This window comes from Ctenopharyngodon idella, chromosome 22 (genome assembly GCF_019924925.1).
Source record: "Ctenopharyngodon idella isolate HZGC_01 chromosome 22, HZGC01, whole genome shotgun sequence".
NCBI classification, from domain to species: Eukaryota; Metazoa; Chordata; class Actinopteri; order Cypriniformes; family Xenocyprididae; genus Ctenopharyngodon; species Ctenopharyngodon idella.
The window spans coordinates 2,421,271-2,440,496 of record NC_067241.1 but is presented as its reverse complement, the minus strand read 5'-3'; the positions used below and the strand labels follow the sequence as shown (position 1 = coordinate 2,440,496).

Sequence of the window (19,226 nt, the reverse complement as noted above, 5' to 3'; positions counted from 1 at the left end):
CTTGTTATATAGTAGAATTCATTTAAGGCATGAATTCATATTTCAGGTATTAATTTCTGTATTTTTGAACCTGTAAATTGCAGATTACATTAAGTAATTGGAAGCATGTATTTTTCCCACTTTTTCCCCCTTTTTTTCTTCTCATATTGTATTGTTGTAAAATACTTTTAAAAAAATGGAATAAAATAAAATCTATATATTACAAGAAAAAAAACTTCATATTTAATTGCTGTGGAAACCATATCAGGATTCTTTTGATGAATACAAAGTTCAAAAGAACAGCATTATTTATCTTAGTAACATGAAAAGCTTAAACTAAAACTGAACTAAGTTTGAGGTGAAGTGCTAAAATTACTAAAAACTAAAACTGAAATTTTAATTAAAAAAAAAAAAACAACAAAAAAAAAAACATAAAATAAAACTAATAAAATGTATAAAACTAATAAAAACAAACTAAAATTAAAATGTAAACTGAAAATATAAATACTATAATAGTACATAAATATTACTAAAATAACTGTGCAAATTGTAATAATATTTATGAATTAGCAATTCATGATACTTGTAAAAAAATACTTTTTACCCTTTGAAAACACTGATTAGGGTTTGTACATGTACTTAAGGTGTAAGGAAAATGTTATTACATTTTACCTAATGGTCAATTTTAGAGACATTTTTAAACATTAAACTGAAACTTTTCTTGAATGGTATCATTTTTCAAAAATCATACAAAACTAACATGAACCTTTCTAAGAACTTGACGTGTTTTCAACTAGAATTTTGACGTGAAACAAAATGAGTCTGAGTTTTCATGACAAAATTACATTCTTCGGATGAACTATCCATTTAACGTAATGGCAAATTTGGTACACCTGTTGAGAAGGTGATGAGCAATGGGTTTGTTAATAACCACACCACCCTCATCTTTAAGAATTTCCTCCAAGGCACGAAGACAGTTCACCACAACCACAGGGTCCGGGTCCCTCAGAAGAGCATACAGCTCGTTCACTATACTGCCATCTAAAAGACACAAATGTGTTCATTTAGCAGACACTTATATCCAAAGAGACTTAATTCAGATGCTCTACTGTACATTCATCATGCAAAAACATAAACTGGGCTCTTATAGAAAGGCTATTCAAAGACATTGAGGCTACAAACACACTGAATATTTAGGAAAGACAGGAAATAACACAGTATTGTTCTGCTAAATACTATCATGGTGATAATCAAACAGGGGTTTCCTGGAAGAAATGTTTTGTTCAGTTATGGATGCGTGACATGATTAGTCATCACAGATGCTGAACCTGAAACATTTCTTTAAAGGGGGCAGTGTGACCCAAATCATTCAGCTTATGTCATTTTATGCACACATATTAACCAAAATAAAATAAGATAGCAACAGTTATCACATTATGTTTGGCATATTTCTTATCAACTGTTAAAATTTAAATAAACAGAGTGCTTGTTTCTACCTATGTCTGTGTTGGGCTGTAGACTGTGCATTTTGGCACATCCAAGCACAGCGACTCTCCTCACATAACTGGCCTTGTCTCGCAGACCTGCAACAATGGGCTGCTCTATGTACTCTGGCATTCCTGGCATTCTGAAAAACATACAAATTGAAGTAGATACAGTATCTTAGGTTTTCATCAATGCTCGGCACAATGTGAAGTGATTTACATTTTCTAAAAGTTCATGCAAAACTCACAGCCATGATACAAGTGTTATGGGTGGCCATCACAGAGTTTCTTGTTAGGGTGTTGCTAGGCTGTTGTTGTGTTCTGAATGGTCACTAGGTTGTTGTTAAAGTGCCCCTATTATGCCATTTTTAAGGTTCTTAATATTGTTTCGTGAGTCTCCTACAACAAGTTTACATGCATGCAAAGTCAAAAAATATACACTATATTGCCAAAAGTATTGGGACACTCCTCCAAATCATTGAATTCAGGTGTTCCAATCACTTCCATGGCCACAGATGTATAAAATCAAACATCTAGGCATGCAGCTTCTACAAACATTTGTGAAAGAATGGGTCGCTTCAGTGAATTCAAACGTGGTACCGTGATAGGTTGCCACCTGTGCAATAAGTCCATTCATGAAATTTCCTCACTACTAAATATTCCACGGTCAACTGTTAGTGGTATCATAAAGTGGAAGCAATTGGGAACATCAGCAACTCAGCCACGAAATGGTAGGCCACGTAAAATCACAGAGCGGGGTCAGCGCATGCTGAGGCGCACAGTGTGCAGAAGTCACCAACTTTCTGCAGAGTATAATAAACTCCAAACTTCGTGTGGCCTTCAGATTAGCTCAAGCTTCATGGAATGGGTTTCCATGGCCTAGCAGCTGCACCCAAGCCTTACGTCACCAAGTGCAATGCAAAGCGTCGGATGCAGTGGTGTAAAGCACGCCGCCACTAGACTCTAGAGCAGTGGAGACGTGACGAATCACGCTTCTCTGTCTGGCAATCCGATGGATGAGTCTGGGTTTGGCAGTTGCCAGGAGAATGGTACTTGCCTGACTGTATTGTGCCAAGTGTAACGTTTGGTGGAGGGGGGATTGTGGTGTGGGGTTGTTTTTTTGGGGTTGGGCTTGGCCCCTTAGTTCCAGTGAAAGGAACTCTTAATGCTTCAGCATACCAAGACAATTTGGACAATTTCATGCTCTCAACTTTGTGGCAACATTTTGGGGAAGGCCCCTTCCTGTTCCAACATGACTGCGCACCAGTGCACAAAGCAAGGTCTATAAAGACATTGATGAGCAAGTTTGGTGTGGAGGAACTTGACTGGCCTGCACAGAGTCCTGACCTCAACCAGATAAAACACCTTTGGGATGAATTAGAGTGGAGACTGTGAGCCAGGCCTTCTCACAAAACATCAGTGCCTGACCTCACAAATGCGCTTCTGGAAGAATGGTCAAAAAAATAAATAAATAAATAAACACACTCCTAAACCTTGTGGAAAGCCTTCCCAGAAGAGTTGAAGCTGTTATAGCTGCAAAGGTTGGGCCAACTCCATATTAAACCCTACGGATTAAGAATGGGATGTCATTAAAGTTTATGTGCATGTAAAGGAAGGCGTCCCAAAACTTCTGGCAATATAGTGTACATTTAATTTCACCTCAGTTCTCAATGATTTGTAAACGATTCGTTAGAAGCAGTTCAAAGAATCAGCCTCTCTAAACCCCTCCTTTCCATGAGCCTACACTGCTCTGATTGATCAGATGGCCCAATCCTTTGTGATCGGTCTACTGCACTCACCACGCGCCCATTGCCATAACTGAATAACAGCTATCAATTCGCAAGACATTGTATACAATGTATGGACAGAAAAGATAGCATCGATTTTACTGTGTCAATTCGAGCCCGAGTCCGATGGTGAAACGTCTGAAGTAGTCGATCAACCAGAAACTGATTCACAATCACGAATGGAGTAGGACGTTTCTCTATGGTAAGTGTCACCTTTAGTTTGTGTTATTTATAAGACGTGATAGCAGCGTCAATGTTATACTTTATATAGGTGCACCTGTGGGAACTGAATCAGAATGCCAAGTGAATCTGAAAACCTCTAACATAAGATAAACATTTAGGCCACAAAAAACTGTTTGTTTTACAGTTATGTAAACAAACCGAGCCCACAGTTATGTTGTAAACTTCCACGTTAGCCGAGCACAAACGTGAATAGCTGATAATGAATTACTCTGTAAACAAAAGTCATGCTCCATCCTTGATCATTACTCCAAGTAATAAGACAGACAAGCTGCATTAATCGATGCATTTTTAGACAATATTGGACCAACATCTGAATAGCAGAACTACAGAAACGTGAGTTAGCCGGTTAGCAGGAGACATATACAGACTAGGGTTTACGTTACACAACATAACATGTTGTGTAACTACGAAACTTTTGAACTTTTGAACAAAACTACAAATTTTGAATGATCGCTAGAAAATATAAACATCAATTATTAATAATACTTACAGGTTGGGTTTCAGAGGAGCAAGCTGGTGCAAATAAACTGATCCATTGATCCATATTTTAAGACCAAGCGTTTTGTGAATCCTGCATTAAATTCCATGAGGTTTGAGAAGAAGTCTTCAGTAAAATGACGGGAACACAACAAAAGATTGTACTGCTGTGGTATTGTTGAAAAAATGAATTTTCCCTGGCATCTGCGCGCGCAGTAAGTGGGCAGGCAATATGCTAATGTTTCGTTGTGAGGTCACAACGAAACGGCTTGGGATTCGTTTTATAAACGACTCATTTAATTTACTCAGAGTCGACTCTTACTTTTGAGTGACAATAACTTTATGTGCACTTTCAGATTTAAAACTTTGCAGGATGTTTTCATTCACTTGGAGCTCTGTTACACACTCAAAAATCCATAATGGGGCACTTTAAAGGGGTCATGAACTGGATTTTTTCTTCTTATTATTTTATAATGTTTCCTGAGGTGCAGTTATAATGTTAATATGATTTTTACTTCAAAAAACGTCATAATTTAGAAATAAATGGCTATTTTCTATCCTGATTTTATCCCTCTGATTTAAACGCTGGGTTTGAAGTGGCGTGTCTGCTGTGAGTCTTCAGTATAAATGGCCACTGCTGTGATTGACTGACATCTTTGCATATGAAATAAGTATTACACGTGGAACCCTCTTGAATACTTTTTTACTATTACAGCTGTCAAGAGTAACAAATCGTGAAAAGTATTGATAGCATTATATTTAGATCTATTCCCATCACATTAAAGGTTGCAGCAGTGAGCATTAAGCAGATGACAGACAGTCTGTTGATCGCGTGAATGCTGTGATCTCATCATTGCAACACGATTTCTGCACTCTCACAAATGCTTTCACCATAAATAACAATGCAAACACAATGTAAATACAGTACAAGCTTTGTTGTGCAGTGTAACAGCGTCATTGATTACATAACGGGAGTTTTGGAAAGTGTCCAGATAAACTTATGCTGTGTGATTGACAGTAAAGGGAGCCTTCTTTGATTGCTTTCTGTATATAATTTAAAGCTGCAGTCCATAAGTTTAGCTTCTTTGTCACAATCTGTGTTTGAAACCTGCAATTGCCGTTATTTGCGGAATTATCATCTTTATGTGGGTTGTGCATCGGCACAGCTCCCCAGCACGGATGAATCTAATGTTTTGAGGAGAATGTGTGGCTGTCAGTCACCACAGTCATGTAAGTATGACCAGAATAAGAATTTTCACTGGAAAATGTCTTCTGAACAAGTAAGTGTGTGCCACTTTTGTTCTGACCAACTGAGGAAAAAAAAATCATTACAATAAATCGCGCTACCAATGGTGATTAGCCTTACCTGATTTCAATTTCTATACAGTCTAATTTCTAACGTTAATTTCTCATACCATGCAATCTGAAATTATCTTAAAAATTATTCCAGCTGCTGTGAGAAAAGGCTATAAATGATTCGTCACCTGCAGCATGCTCACATGATATACACTGTAAACCCTAACACTCTAAATACGTAATTGGTTTGATTACGACAAACTTAAATGAAACAAAATAGTTCTTTTAAATTAACTGTAATGAGTATTTAGAACTTTCTTTTTCTTTTGAGTTCACAGCACTGACATATTTCAAGTAAACTGAACTGTTTCATTGTTTTGAGTTGTATGAACTCATTTCTTTTAATTTAGACGAACTTAAGTTTAAATGAAACTGGGATTTTTATTTCCTAGCATGCTTTGCCCATGGCACTCGAAAAGAATAGTAAATGCTAAAATTAAGTGTTATATTATGTTTTTTGTGCAAGATTAATGGTAAGGGAGATTCAGTAGTTTCTGTTAATGGGGGTTTTGGAGAGTTACCATCATGGTGACAAAAGGCGCATGCTGCTTGGTTTGAGAGCAGATAAGTTACATGTTTTAAATTGCTGTACTCATTCAGTAAATACTATACCATGCTATTGTTAACATGTTACCAAATTAGCTAGTTGGCATTTTCTGAATTAGTTTGTTATAGCTAGCAAAATATTTACGTTTAGATAACCTGATAATTTTAAGTTAAATGTATAAATTAGTTAGGAGCAATTAACATGCATGAGTACTACAAATTCAAAACTTGATAGTTCTGCTTACTTGAAATTGGGAATATCATAACTCAAAAAATTTGATGTAACTGATTACCTCAAGTTTTTTGAGTTAGCCCAACTTATTTGGGTTTACAGTGTAGCCTACTAGCTGGGACTCCTTCATGTAAACAGATGTGACGTAATGATGCAAAGACGAATGGCGGCATGCTCGAATCTGTTGCTTTGGTGTTTGGGTGGTTGCTAGGGTGTTGTGAAGTGATTGCTAAAGTGTCCTGGATGGTTGCTAGGGTGTTACTTGTTAGGGTGTTGCTAAGATGTTGTTGCAGTGTTTGGGTGGTTGTTAGGGTGTTGCTAAATGATTGCTAAGTTGTCCTGGATGGTTGCGAGGGTGTTGCTTGTTAGGTTGTTGCTAAGATGCTTTTGCAGTGTGTGAGTGGTTAGTAGGGTGTTGCTAAATGATTGCTAAAGTGTCCTTGATGGTTGCTATAGTGTTGCTTGTTAGGGTGTTGCTAAGTTTTTGTTGAGGTGTTCTGGGAGGGTGCTATGGTGATTGCTAAGTGATCTCAAAGGCGTCCTGGGTAATTGCTGGGGCGCTGCTTGTTAGAGTGTTGCAAGGCCGACCATTGTGGTGTTCTGTGTCATTGCTGGGGCATTTCTTGGATGTTGTCATAATGTCCTGCTGTTTCTTGTTAGGGTATTGCTAAGATGCTGTTGCAGTGTTCTGTGTGGTTGCTGGGGTGTTGCTAATTGATTGGCGTCTTGTGTGGTTGCTATAACGTTTCTTGTTAGGGAGTTGCTAAGATGTTGCTGCTGTGTTTGGGTGGCTGCTAAAGGCTGATTTATACTTCTGCGTCGGACCTATGCCAGAGCCTCTGTGCTGTAGGCTATGCGTCTGTTTTCATTTATACGCCTGCGTCGTTGTCCACGTCGACGTGCATACAGACCACTAGTAGGCAGTGTCCGCGGTCATGTTGAGTATCAAGGCAAAAGCCGAAGAAGAAGCTGCGTGTCATGTACGTTGTCAGAGCAGCTTACAAATAGAAACAGCAGAGAATCTGCAAATAGGTAATGATTTGTTGCAGTTTGACTGCATGTGTCCCCTGAAACAGAGCATTCTTTCATTCCTATGGAAGTTGAAAACGCTCGCTCTCCTTCTATTGCTCCGCGCCAGTTTTTTTACCTGAGGGAGGGGTTCTAGCAGACCAATCACAGCGCTTGTGGTCCGCATAGAATTGACGCGTTGTTACATTTTTGAAGAGGTGCACGTCAGACTACGTTGTAGGCTACGCGTGGTACAAACAGTAGCTACGGCGTACACTTGACGCAGAAGTATAAATCAGCCTTAAGGTGTTGCTAAGTGATTACTAAGGTGTCCTGGATGGTTGCTAGGGTGTTGCTAAGATGCTGTTGTGATTGAGTGGTTGCTATGGTGTTGCTAAGTGATTGCTAAAGTGTCCTGGATGGTTGCTAGGGTGTTGCTTGTTAGGGTGTTGCTAAAATGTTGTTTCAGTATTTTGGTGGTTGCTAGGGTGTTGCTAAGTGATTGCTAAGGTGTCTTGGATTGTTGCTAGAGTGTTGCAAGGCTAATCGTTGCAGTGTTCTGGATCATTGCTGTGACAATGCTTGGCTGTTGTTCTGGTGTTCTGGGTGGTTGTTGGGGGTTACTAGGTGATGGCATGATATTCTGGGTCTAGACCAGGGGTGGGGAACGTTGATCCTGGAGGGCCATTGTCCTGCAGAGTTTAGCTCCAACCCTAATTAAACACACCTGAAGCTAATCAAGGTCTTCAGGATTACTAAAGTTATAGGCCGGTGAGTGTTTTTTTCAGAGTTGGAGCTAAACTCTGCAGGACAATGGCCCTCCAGGATCAACGTTCCCCACCCCTGGTCTAGACAGACAAAAAGAAATGATGCAAGACATACAAACCTGAAGTTGCACATGTTCCTCAGGGCCAACCCTCGCACCATGGGATTGGGATCAGCGCAATCCTTACGGAGGGTGTTGATAGCCAGTAGTGCCAGGTCTGGCTTGTCACTGGCATAGGTGCACATGTACAGATATACCAACTTCTTCTGAACAATATCGACTGTGGCACTGGCTTTCACCATGTCCATAAATAAAGCAGAGACATCCAGACCCTGTGTCATGTACCTACAAAGAGACAAACAACAAAGCCTGAGAAACACACTGATCACACTGAAACATCACACTTTCTGTGCATGCTTAAAATATAATAAATAAAACAACATTTTCAAATTCATCCACTTGAGATAGTGTCTTCAAGGATACAAACACTGTATCGGTGTGGACAGAAGGTCAAAACGTAGAGAAACAAATGCATTTTCAAATGTATCAGGAATGTAGACTTAGCCTAACTAATGATAAGAGTTAAAGGGTTAGTCCACCCCAAAATGAAAATGATCCCATGATTTACTCACCCTCAAGTCATCCTAGCTGTATATGACTATCTTCTTTCAGATGTACACAATCTGAGATATATTTAAAAAAAATAAAAAATAAAAAAAAAATATCCTTGTTCCTCCAAGCTTTATAATGGTAGTGAAGGGAGGGCCCAAAAAAAAATTCATCCATCCATTATAAAAAATAATCCATATGGCTCCAGGGGGTTAATAAAGGCCTTCTGAAGCGAAATCGATGCGTACGGCCATCTGCCGGAAGCTAGTTATTAAAGTCAATCATTTTAACTTTAAATAATATTTTTCTTACAAAAACCCATCACTTCACTTCAGAAGGCCTTTATTAACCCCCTGGAGCTATATGGATTATATATATGATGGACGGATGCATTATTTTTGGCTTCAAAATGTGGCCCCCCCCTTCACAACCATTATAAAGCTTGAAGGAGCAAGGATATTTTTAAATATATCTGGGAATGTCTGAAAGAAGATACACCTAGGATGGTTTGAGGGTGAGTAAATCATGGGATACTTTTCATTTTTGGGTAAACTATCCCTTTAAGGTAGAAATCAAGATGCATAATAAACAATAACATACATGCTGTTCTGGTACTCATATAATCTATTGTGTTTAGAACATAGAAGGCTTAGAATATATGAGTTACAGATTACTTCATGATATTTTTTATACTTATGGTACCCTCCGTAAGTATTGGGACAGTAAAGACAAAATTTCTCTGTTAGCTGTGGTGTCAAGACATCTATAAATATGATTAAAAGATTAATATGAGGCAGTACAGAAGTACAGAATGTCACATTTTATTATTGGCTGTTTCAACACAAAATGCTTTACCAACTAAGAAGTACAGCACTTTTAGAGTTTGATCCCTCTGTCTAATGTGAGCATAAGTATTGGGACAGTTTAACTTAAAGCAAATGTAAATGTGTAAAAGCTAATATTTAATTGTAAATCCGGGAGGAGCGAGTCTGAGTCCTATAGACATCAACAGACTCTTTGTTTGTTTCACACTTTGAAATGCTTTTCCAGGCCTTTAATACAGCCATTTTTTTTAGCAGTTGCTTGTTTTGAGAACTTTCTGCCTTTAGTCTCCTCTTCAGCTAGTGAAATGCTTGTTCAATAGGATAAATTATATATATATATATATATGTCATATGCTAATAAATCATTCAAAATGATTTGAAAACCAGTTCAAATGATTAAATCAGAACCGACTCAAAAGAAAAGTCTGCTCACATCACTATGGCTTGCAAACAATTTATATTGTACATGCTATACAAGCAATATCTAGCTGATGAGTTATTTACGAGCTGAGAACTAGAAAAATGTATGTTCACTATAGATATTTCCATGATTTTTAAGATTCCAGGCCTGAAAACACTATTTTAAAATGTTCTGATATTTACAGGTTTTTCATTGTTTGGTGCTTTGTCCTTTTGAAAAATCTCTCTTCATCAAAAAGGAAGATGAACATTTCACGGACCTGATGACTTTGGTGATGTAGTTTTTGTACCGGAGGCGGTCTGCTTGGACATGGGGATTGGACAGAGCTCGCTTGAGCTCTTTTACCGTCTCCTCCGAGCCAAAATAAGGCATTGTGGGTTCTTCAGTTCAGGTGCCTCCCAAAGAAAAGCAGAGGAAGACAGTTTGAAAAAGCATAATATATTTTATGATTCTGATTCTTGTGTTATGCAGTAATGTAATTGCACTCTAATGATGTATTCTGTTTTGTGCCTAATCTTAACAAACATCATAAATCAGTGTAAGCCTGGCAGTAAAGAACCACACAGACTAAATCAATCATCATAATCAATCACAAATGGAGTCACCCTGACAGTACAGTAACAGACAAACTTAAATCTAAAGACCAGAATAAGATGACAGCTGTTCGATTTTATGCATTGTTATTTACTATATTTGTTTAGTTCTTTATGGAGCTCATACATGTCAGTTTATATCGAAAGCAATAGATTTATCATCTCCCTTTCTGAAAGTACTATGTGCTTTTCGCACACACAAAGGGCATGTAAGACAATAAAATGCAACATACCTCCTCTATGCGTTTCTAAACAGTACATCAATACACAATAACTAAAAGAAAATAACAATGAGAACTGAATATTAGAAATACTAGCTTGTTTATGGCAATCAGGAAGCGTGAAGCCAGAATCAAAATGATTTAGTTCCTCTCAAAACATGTTCCTGATCTTCAAAATAAAGGTCGCCTGTTTGATTTTGTGTGATTTTACACTAAAATAAACGAATTGTCTTGGACATTTAGGATGACACTCCGTGAAAAGTGCATTGAAGTAAGTGCTGTATGAATACAACCAGTAATACTTTATGAATATCAATGACTATGAATGGTAATCACTGATCCGTGATGTAATAAATAGATTCCATTATATTTATGCTATGGTATAATCATCTAATGCCATAACTGCACCACTGTCACAATAAGGGATGCTAAAATCATTGTAAATAATCAATATAGCCTAATTAAAATTAAAATTAAAATTAAGTAACATTACCTTGATGGAGGTTGTAAAAGATAGGAATTTATCTGGTTTTCTGTTGTTATCTGTTAGATTATACGTGTACTTTGAATGTTTTTGTTGATTTACAGGTGTTTAGCTTAAAATACCACTACATATAACTGTCTGGAGGTTCTAAGTAAACCATTTCATGTTAAAAAAAAAAAAAAAAAAAATGTGATGGAAATCCTAATGATGGAAACTTATTTTTATTTATAGACATTTTTTTTTTTGTTATTTTGATTGCACTTACTGTACTTTAAACTTTAACAAATATTGTGTGATAATCTTGCATATATATTTTGAACTCGTTAAAATGCTGTTTTCAATGTATCGTTAAGAATGTGATGTATTTTTGTCTCCATATATCCTATAGTAGTTTAGTTTATTAAGATGCTTCTCAAACCTTTTGACTTCAAGGGCCCAGTAAAAGTTTTTTTTTTTTTTTTTTTTTTTTTACTCACAATTCCTATCTGATAAAATATTATAGAGTTCAAAATTAATCATAAATATTTATAAATAAATAAATTATAAATATAAATATGCCTATTAAACAAATAATTATACATAAAAAATGTACAAAAATATCCAAGGAGTTATACAGTTTTTTTAATTTTATATGTCTTTTCCATGTCTAGAAATAACACTCTTCAAAGAAAACACAAATCTGTTGTTGAGGGGTGAATTCATATAAGAAATATCGTATTTGTAGTTCGTACTTTAATGCTTGTTTTCTCTTTATTTAAGTCATCTTGAGGCCCCCTCAGAAGTTTGCTGAGGCCCTCTAGTGGTCGAGTCTCTCTTCTCAGTGAGGTCTTTTATTTTGACACGCAGTCGCTGCGGTGATTCTCATTGGCAGACAGTCTGCGCTGGAGCAGTACCAGTGTCAGTCGTGAGCGGAGTGTGAGTGTGTGTTTGTGTGTGAATGTGTGTGAGTGTGTGTGGCAGCAGAAGATTTCTGAAGATGCTGGAGAGATAGCCAATCTGACGGGATGGCCGGAATCATTAAAAAGCAGATCCTGAAGCATCTGTCCAGGTAATATGCTGTTTGAGTGTCATGTTTTGATTCATCAGTGTCAGTGTTTTCACGGGACTCACATAGTCACACAGCTAATAAACAAACATACATATGCTCATTGTGTAGCAGTACCTGTCCTAGAATGTATATAATTGACATGAATATAAATGTACATTTGGGATCACTTAGCTGACAGGCTAATAGACTGCAGCATCACTGCTGGTGTTATGCTGAAACAACACAAGTGTTGACCTGCACATACACACACAAACACAAACACGGGGCCTGTGACAGAGTAGTGGCATATTAAACATGTTAGGCTTGGGAGAACTCCATATTCAGCATGATTATCTGATATGCCAATAGTTTAAGCTGAAATAAGAAGGCATATTCAACAGAGATCTTGACTATTTATGCCTTTGGTTTCTGTTGTTTTACTTTTTGGATAGTTGTGAGCTGGTAAATGAAAGTATATTTTCTGTAAGGCTGATCAGTAAAATCACTACCGTGACCTTGATTAAGGCACTTAACCTCAGGTGACTCCAGAGTGACCGTGATTTTGTCAAGATGTTGGTTTTCCTGGGATATTATTCATATATCAAGTGTATCCTACCAATTCGTTTCCAGCCATTTCCTTTTGATTTCAGGGGTAGTTGATGGTGTAATAGTTTGACAGAAGTGTTGTAAATTTGCAAAAAATGTAGGTCTTGTTCAGAGGCAGTGTTATTTTAGTATCATTGATAGTAATAAATAATATTTTGAATTAGGTTTTATTTTTATATTTTCCTTTTTTTTTTTATTTCAAAGAGGTAATATGTGTGCTGTAAGGCACTATATGTTATAGACAAAAGTAAGCATCTGCTGAAGTTTTGCTGAACTGAAAACTCTTTTCCCTGATTCGGTTTTAGAGGAAAGGTTATCCAAATTTGGTCCAGGCTAAATGATTTGGTGACTCCATATATTAAGGTGACTCCTAACATTGGCCAATTTTCAGTCACGTGACTGGTGTGGAGACCCTGGAGGGCAAAACATCCCTAGAACTGCAGCACATGCCTGTCAATTTTCCATCTGTTTCAAGCCACGAATATTTAGATCACCTCTCAAAAGAAGAAAAACTAAAATATGTGAACAAAAGGCAAGTTTTGGGAACTTGTGATCCATATACAGCACCTGCTGCAGTATTTCAATCACTAAAAGACGTTTTAAAACGCTTAATGTGAAAAACACTTAAAGTGCGTTAATGTACTAAAACAGTGATATTAAAAGATCAAATCCAGTATTGATAAAGCATACTATAAAGAAGCGAACAGATGAGGCCAGAATATGAATGCAACACGCTAAATGGTTAAGCGTTTTCTATGGAAAAACACATAACGAGAAACAGCGCATTGAGTTTATATTCTGGCCTCTTCTGTTCATCAATAAGGTGTATGCTGAATTTGGTTTTTTAATATCACTCTCTTACTAATAAAGTTCCTCAGTCAAGCCATCATCTCTATTTTGTCTTTGATTAAAGAGCTAATTCACCAAAAAAGGGCTGTGGCATTTACTTTTGCCAAAAAGATAAGAACACTTCAACACCCATAATGCACTGGGCTCGATCCGATTGTCAATGGGCAAGGATACAGAAGTGCGGAAGTACGATCTGTAGTTTTCAGAAAAGCCCTGGAGCTGTCAAAAGACTTTTGCTGACAAATAAACAAGGATATCTGGGTTCAGGTAACAAAGGGGAAGAGTAAACATTGATCATGTTTACAGTGTAATAATAAAAACCTGTTTGAGGATTAGTTCACTTCAGAATTAAAATTTCCTCATAATTTACTCACCCCAGTGTCATCCAAGAAGTTGTTTATGTCTTTCTTTTTTCAGTTGAATAGAAATGAAGGTTTTTGAGGAAAACATTCCAGGATTTTTCTCCATATAGTGGACTTCACTGGGGTTCAACGGGTTGAAAGTCCAATTTGCAGTTTCAATGCAGCTTCAAAGGGCTCTACATGATCCCAGACGAGGAATAAGGGTCTTATCTAGCGAAACGGTCGGCTATTTTCTTAAAATAAAAAGATGCATATACCTTATAATCACAAATGCTCAAAAACGTGTGACGTACAGTAGGCGATCCAGTGTCTACAAAAGCGAATATGCAAAGATTAAGTCAAACAGCCTTTACCAAAAAAAGGTAAATGAACGATGTCGGATGATTTTGAAGTTGGAGGAGAAAATGAGAAGGAGTTTTTCGCCCTACCGCGGTACTTCCACCTACATCACGCATGACCTTTCCAGCGTGATTACGTAATGCTTGGTGCATCGCAGAGCAGTGCAAGACGAGCATTTGTGGTCAAAAAGTATATACATTTTATTTTTTTAAGAAAAAGACAGATCATTTCGCTAGATAAGACCCTTATTCCTCGTCTGGGATCATGTAGAGCCCTTTGAAGCTGCACTGAAACTGCAATTTGGACCTTCAACCCGTTGAACCCCAGTGAAGTCCACTATATGGAGAAAAATCCTGGAATGTTTTCCTTCAAAACCTTAATTTATTTTCGACTGAAGAAAGACATGAACATCTTGGATAACATGGGGGTGAGTAAATTATCAGGAAATTTTAAATCTAAAGTGAACTAATCCTTTACCTACAGATTACTTCAGCGGGATTGTCTCTGTAATAATTGAAATCTTGGTCACTTTGAATAAAAATCTGTTATAACGAAGATATTCTGGGATAGAGATATAAAAATCACTCTTATTTCATGTCCACAGAAGAGGAAGACAGTTCTACACCATTTCTCGTTCTTCAGAAGCTTGAAAGTCCTTGTACTCCAGTGTTTTGGCTCTGATTTCTCAGCAGGCTCTCTGTGGGTGTTAAAGCACATGCTAGTTCCTGCTGTTTTTAGTCACGGCTGAAGCTCTGCCAGCTCTCTCTCTCATTCAGCTCAGCCTCTCCTTAGTTCACTGTCAGCTGACAGCTAGGCGTCATTTTGTCATGCTTGTTTAACACACACACGCTCCCGGACCTTCTCCTTAGTAGTGTTTACTAAGGCAAGCATCACTATTACTAGTGCTCATACTGAGGGTTAAGGATTTCAGCAGACCTCTATCCCTAAATATTAAACTTTGATACGTAATTTATCCCAAAACTTTTGTGCTACAGACATAAATGATTCTTCAAATGAAGGAGATGATATGTGAGATGTGCTCTTTTTTTAGTCATTAAGGCCTGTTCACACTAAGGACGATAATAACTATAACAATAATGATAAAAATATTGTTTTAAAAATAGTTATAAATGTAAAAGATTGCAGAGTCCACAACACAACTGTTTGATTCAATTAGGGTCAGTTTGACTCTCACCATCAGGATCGTCCTTGTACCCTTGATTTTTGATCTTAATACAATATACAAATTTCTTCTTTTTTTTCTGTCCTGGTTGTTGATTTGCAGTTTAATTGGTGTGTGAGTGGGACTGAACAGCTAAGACTGCTGAAGTAGATTAAATCTGCTTCTTCATCTGCTAAGTGATACGGATATCCAGGACAATCCTGCTGGAGCAACCTGAGGTTAAGTGCCTTGGCCAAGTAATAGCTTGAGACTCACTCCATCTGAGGATTGAACCAGCAACCTTATGGTTATCAGGCCATGGAGACCCCATGAACAAAATCAGCTTCAAGCAGTTTACACATTTCAAATTTACAGTCTTAATCTTCCTGAAAATGGAAAAAATATTGATGACTCATCTTCAAATGATTGTCTAATCAAATCTTATCTAGAATGGGAATGTCTCTCCCTCTAATACCACCTGCAACCAACTAACAAACCGTGGTTTGTGATTGCGTCATGAAGTAAAGGCTATTGGCTATTAAAAAAAGCAAGTCTTTTAATATGTCTCTCCCAGTTAGAAATGTCAACAAAGGAAGGATAATGACCTTATCAAACCATTTCCAGGGTTTTTTAAGCGTTACACCCCAAGGCTTTGATGTTACACTCTCACAGAAACTGTCCTTTAATCAGAATGGGCTTTTTGTCATCAAGTTTGCATGATTTTTTAATTGATTTAGTGAAAGCAGTATTTAGAATCTAGGCTTGCGTGATGTCTAGCTGTGGTCTCTTCACAGAACGCTGAACTCACATTACTGAAAGAGTCTCGTCTACGGTCAGCCTGACATGTTAGTTTTCAGACTGTTTGTTAAGGTCTGTGGGAGAGGGACGGGGAAACTACAGGAGTGGACGAAAAGAGGAATGTATAATGATGATGTGAGAAGATATGACCAGATAGACACGAACCAGCCCTCTTATCCATTCAAGTGTGCTTTAATTGGGTGTATTATTATAATCTGAAGTAGGGCTGGGTCATATACTGAACAAAATTATAAACGCAACACTTTTGTTTTTGCCCCCATTTTTCATGAGCTGAACTCAAAGATCTAAGACTTTTTCTATGAACACAAAAGGCCTATTTCTCTCAAATATTGTTCACAAATCTGTCTAAATCTGTGTTCGTGAGCACTTCTCCTTTGCTGAGTTAATCCATCCACCTCACAGGTGTGGCATATCAAGATGCTGATTCGACAGCATGATTATTGCACAGGTTTGCCTTAGGCTGGCCACAATAAAAGGCCACTCTAAAATGTGCAGTTTTATCACACAGCACAGTGCCACAGATGTCGCAAGTTTTGAGGGAGCGTGCAATTGGCATGCTGACTGCAGGAATGTCCACCAGAGCTGTTGCCCGTGAATTAAATGTTCATTTCTCTACCATAAGCCGTCTCCAAAGGCGTTTCAGAGAATTTGGCAGTACATCCAACCAGCCTCACAACCGCAGACCACGTGTAACCACACCAGCCCAGGACCTCCACATCCAGCATCTTCACCTCCATGATCGTCTGAGACCAGCCACCCGGACAGCTGCTGCGACAGTCGGTTTGCATAACCAAAGAATTTCTACACAAACTGTCAGAAACCGTCTCAGGGAAGCTCATCTGCATGCTCGTCGTCCTCATCGGGGTCTCGACCTGACTGCAGTTCGTCGTCGTAACCGATTTGAGTGGGCAAATGCTCACATTTGATGTCATCTGGCACTTTGGAGAGGTGTTCTCTTCACAGATGAATCCTGGTTTTCACTGTACAGGGCAGATGGCAGACAGTGTGTATGGCGTCGTGTGGGCAAGCGATTTGCTGATGTCAACGTTGTGGATCGAATGACCCATGGTGGCGGTGGGGTTATGGTATGGGCAGGCGTATGTTATGGACAACGAACACAGGTGCATTTTATCGATGGCATTTTGAATGCACAGAGATACCGTGACGAGATCCTGAGGCCCATTGTTGTGCCATTCATCCATGACCATCACCTCATGTTGCAGCATGATAATGCACGGCCCCATGTTGCAAGGATCTGTACACAATTCCTGGAAACTGAAAACATCCCAGTTCTTGCATGGCCAGCATACTCACCGGACATGTCATTCATTGAGCATGTTTGCGATGCTCTGGATCGGCGTATACGACAGCGTGTTCCAGTTCCTGCCAATATCCAGCAACTTCGAACAGCCATTGAAGAGGAGTGGACCAACATTCCACAGGCCACAATCAACAACCTGATCAACTCTATGCAAAGGAGATGTGTTGCACTGCCTGAGGCAAATGGTGGTCACACCAGATACTGACTGGTTTTTGGACCCCCCCGGACCCCCCCAATACAGTAAAACTGCACATTTTAGAGTGGCCTTTTATTGTGGCCAGCCTAAGGCAGACCTGTGCAATAATCATGCTGTCTAATCAGCATCTTGATATGCCTGTGAGGTGATTGGATTATCTCGGCAAAGGAGAAGTGCACACTAACACAAATTTAGATAGATTTGGGAACTAGGCCTTTTGTGTACATAGAAAAAGTCTTAGATCTTTGAGTTGAAAAATGGGGGCAAAAACAAAAGTGTTGCGGTTATAATTTTGTTCAGTGTATATCAAATATTCAAGATATTTTTGCAGTGATCCTCAAAATATAAACATAAACATCATGAATGGTCATGATAATTTTATAGGAGTTCTTTTAGTGACCATTAAGTTTTCTAGGACAGTGTTTCCCTAACCCTGTTCCTGGAGGCACACCAGCAGTACAGATTTTAAATGTCTCCCTTCTCTGACCCATCTATTTCTGGGCTGCATCCGAAATCACATACTTTCTTGAGCAGGAACTTCTTTTGAATAAGTAATTACTTTACAACCACTAAAAAAGTATGTTCTATATAGTATGAGTGTTTGTAGTATGAATGTAATGCAGACATACTATGTTCGGCATGTTGTCATTGTCACGTGACCTACCAGCGTCAGTTGTCGCTTCACTGCCAGAAAATCCTCTCCTGTGGCCTCATGGAATAGTAAAGTGTCCATCGTATGCACACTTCAGAATCTCGCCGAAAGTAGTAGGTCATCCAGGTACATTTTGCTTACTCTTTTGCCTACTGCCCTGGGCTGCATCCAAAATCGCAAACTTCCCTACTATAGACCTTATACGCCAGAGAAACAAGCAGTCAGCCATCTTTAGAATTTTGTCTTTGATATTTCTGTATATTTCTGTGGCATCCCTGTCGAAGAGTAATTAGCTGGTGATGTGGATTTACTTATTGTAGAGTTAACAAAACTCATGAAATGTTTGAAGTGGATGTCTTAACAAATATCAGTAGACCGGGTTCACAAACGGTTCATTAATAAATCCATAAAATCTTACCTTCACGCTGTGGAAATACAAACCAGAAGACAAGACAACGAGCACAGCGCTGAAAAGGGGCATGGCTACATAAGGTCTATATAGTAGGTGAGAAACCGTATGTGACAAAAGAAGTATGTCCGAATAAGAGAGTACGAAACAGTACCCGGATGACCTAATTCTTCCGATGAGATTCTAAAGTGTGCAAACGATGTAAACTTTACTATCCCATGAGGCCATGGGAGAGAATTTGTGAATGGCTGTGAAGCGACGCAACTGACGCTGGTAGATCACGTGATAGTGACAACATGGTGAACGTAGTACGTCTGGATTACATTCATACTACATACACATTTGTTTCGTATCTGTTTATTTTGTACTTTTATAACATGCTTTTCAGTTTTGTATCTGATTGTGACCAAATAGCTTTTGTATTTTATCAGCCCTGCAAAAAAGTGCTTAATAC

At 38.3% G+C, this 19,226-nt stretch overlaps 2 protein-coding genes across 3 annotated transcripts in view; one reads left to right on the top strand and one right to left on the bottom strand.

The window, feature by feature from the left end:
• Positions 1-10,707, bottom strand: part of ap4b1 (adaptor related protein complex 4 subunit beta 1) — a 32,168-nt gene extending 21,461 nt beyond the window's left edge. Inside the window, exons 1-5 of the mRNA XM_051879642.1 lie at positions 10,559-10,707; positions 9,992-10,127; positions 7,999-8,223; positions 1,476-1,606; positions 873-1,020 (exon numbers count right to left, since the gene is read on the bottom strand). Coding sequence (XP_051735602.1) covers positions 873-1,020; positions 1,476-1,606; positions 7,999-8,223; positions 9,992-10,104 — 617 coding nt within the window. The 5' untranslated portion in view covers positions 10,105-10,127; positions 10,559-10,707. The remainder of the gene's footprint in view (positions 1-872; positions 1,021-1,475; positions 1,607-7,998; positions 8,224-9,991; positions 10,128-10,558) is intronic.
• A 1,186-nt stretch (positions 10,708-11,893) lies between these two features.
• Positions 11,894-19,226, top strand: part of bltp3a (bridge-like lipid transfer protein family member 3A) — a 40,234-nt gene continuing 32,901 nt past the window's right edge. The window contains exon 1 of one of the 2 annotated variants that reach the window (XM_051880076.1): positions 11,894-12,078. In XM_051880076.1, the coding sequence (XP_051736036.1) occupies positions 12,035-12,078 (44 nt within the window). In that variant the 5' untranslated portion in view covers positions 11,894-12,034. The remainder of the gene's footprint in view (positions 12,079-19,226) is intronic. The other variant, XM_051880077.1, reaches the window with a different exon arrangement.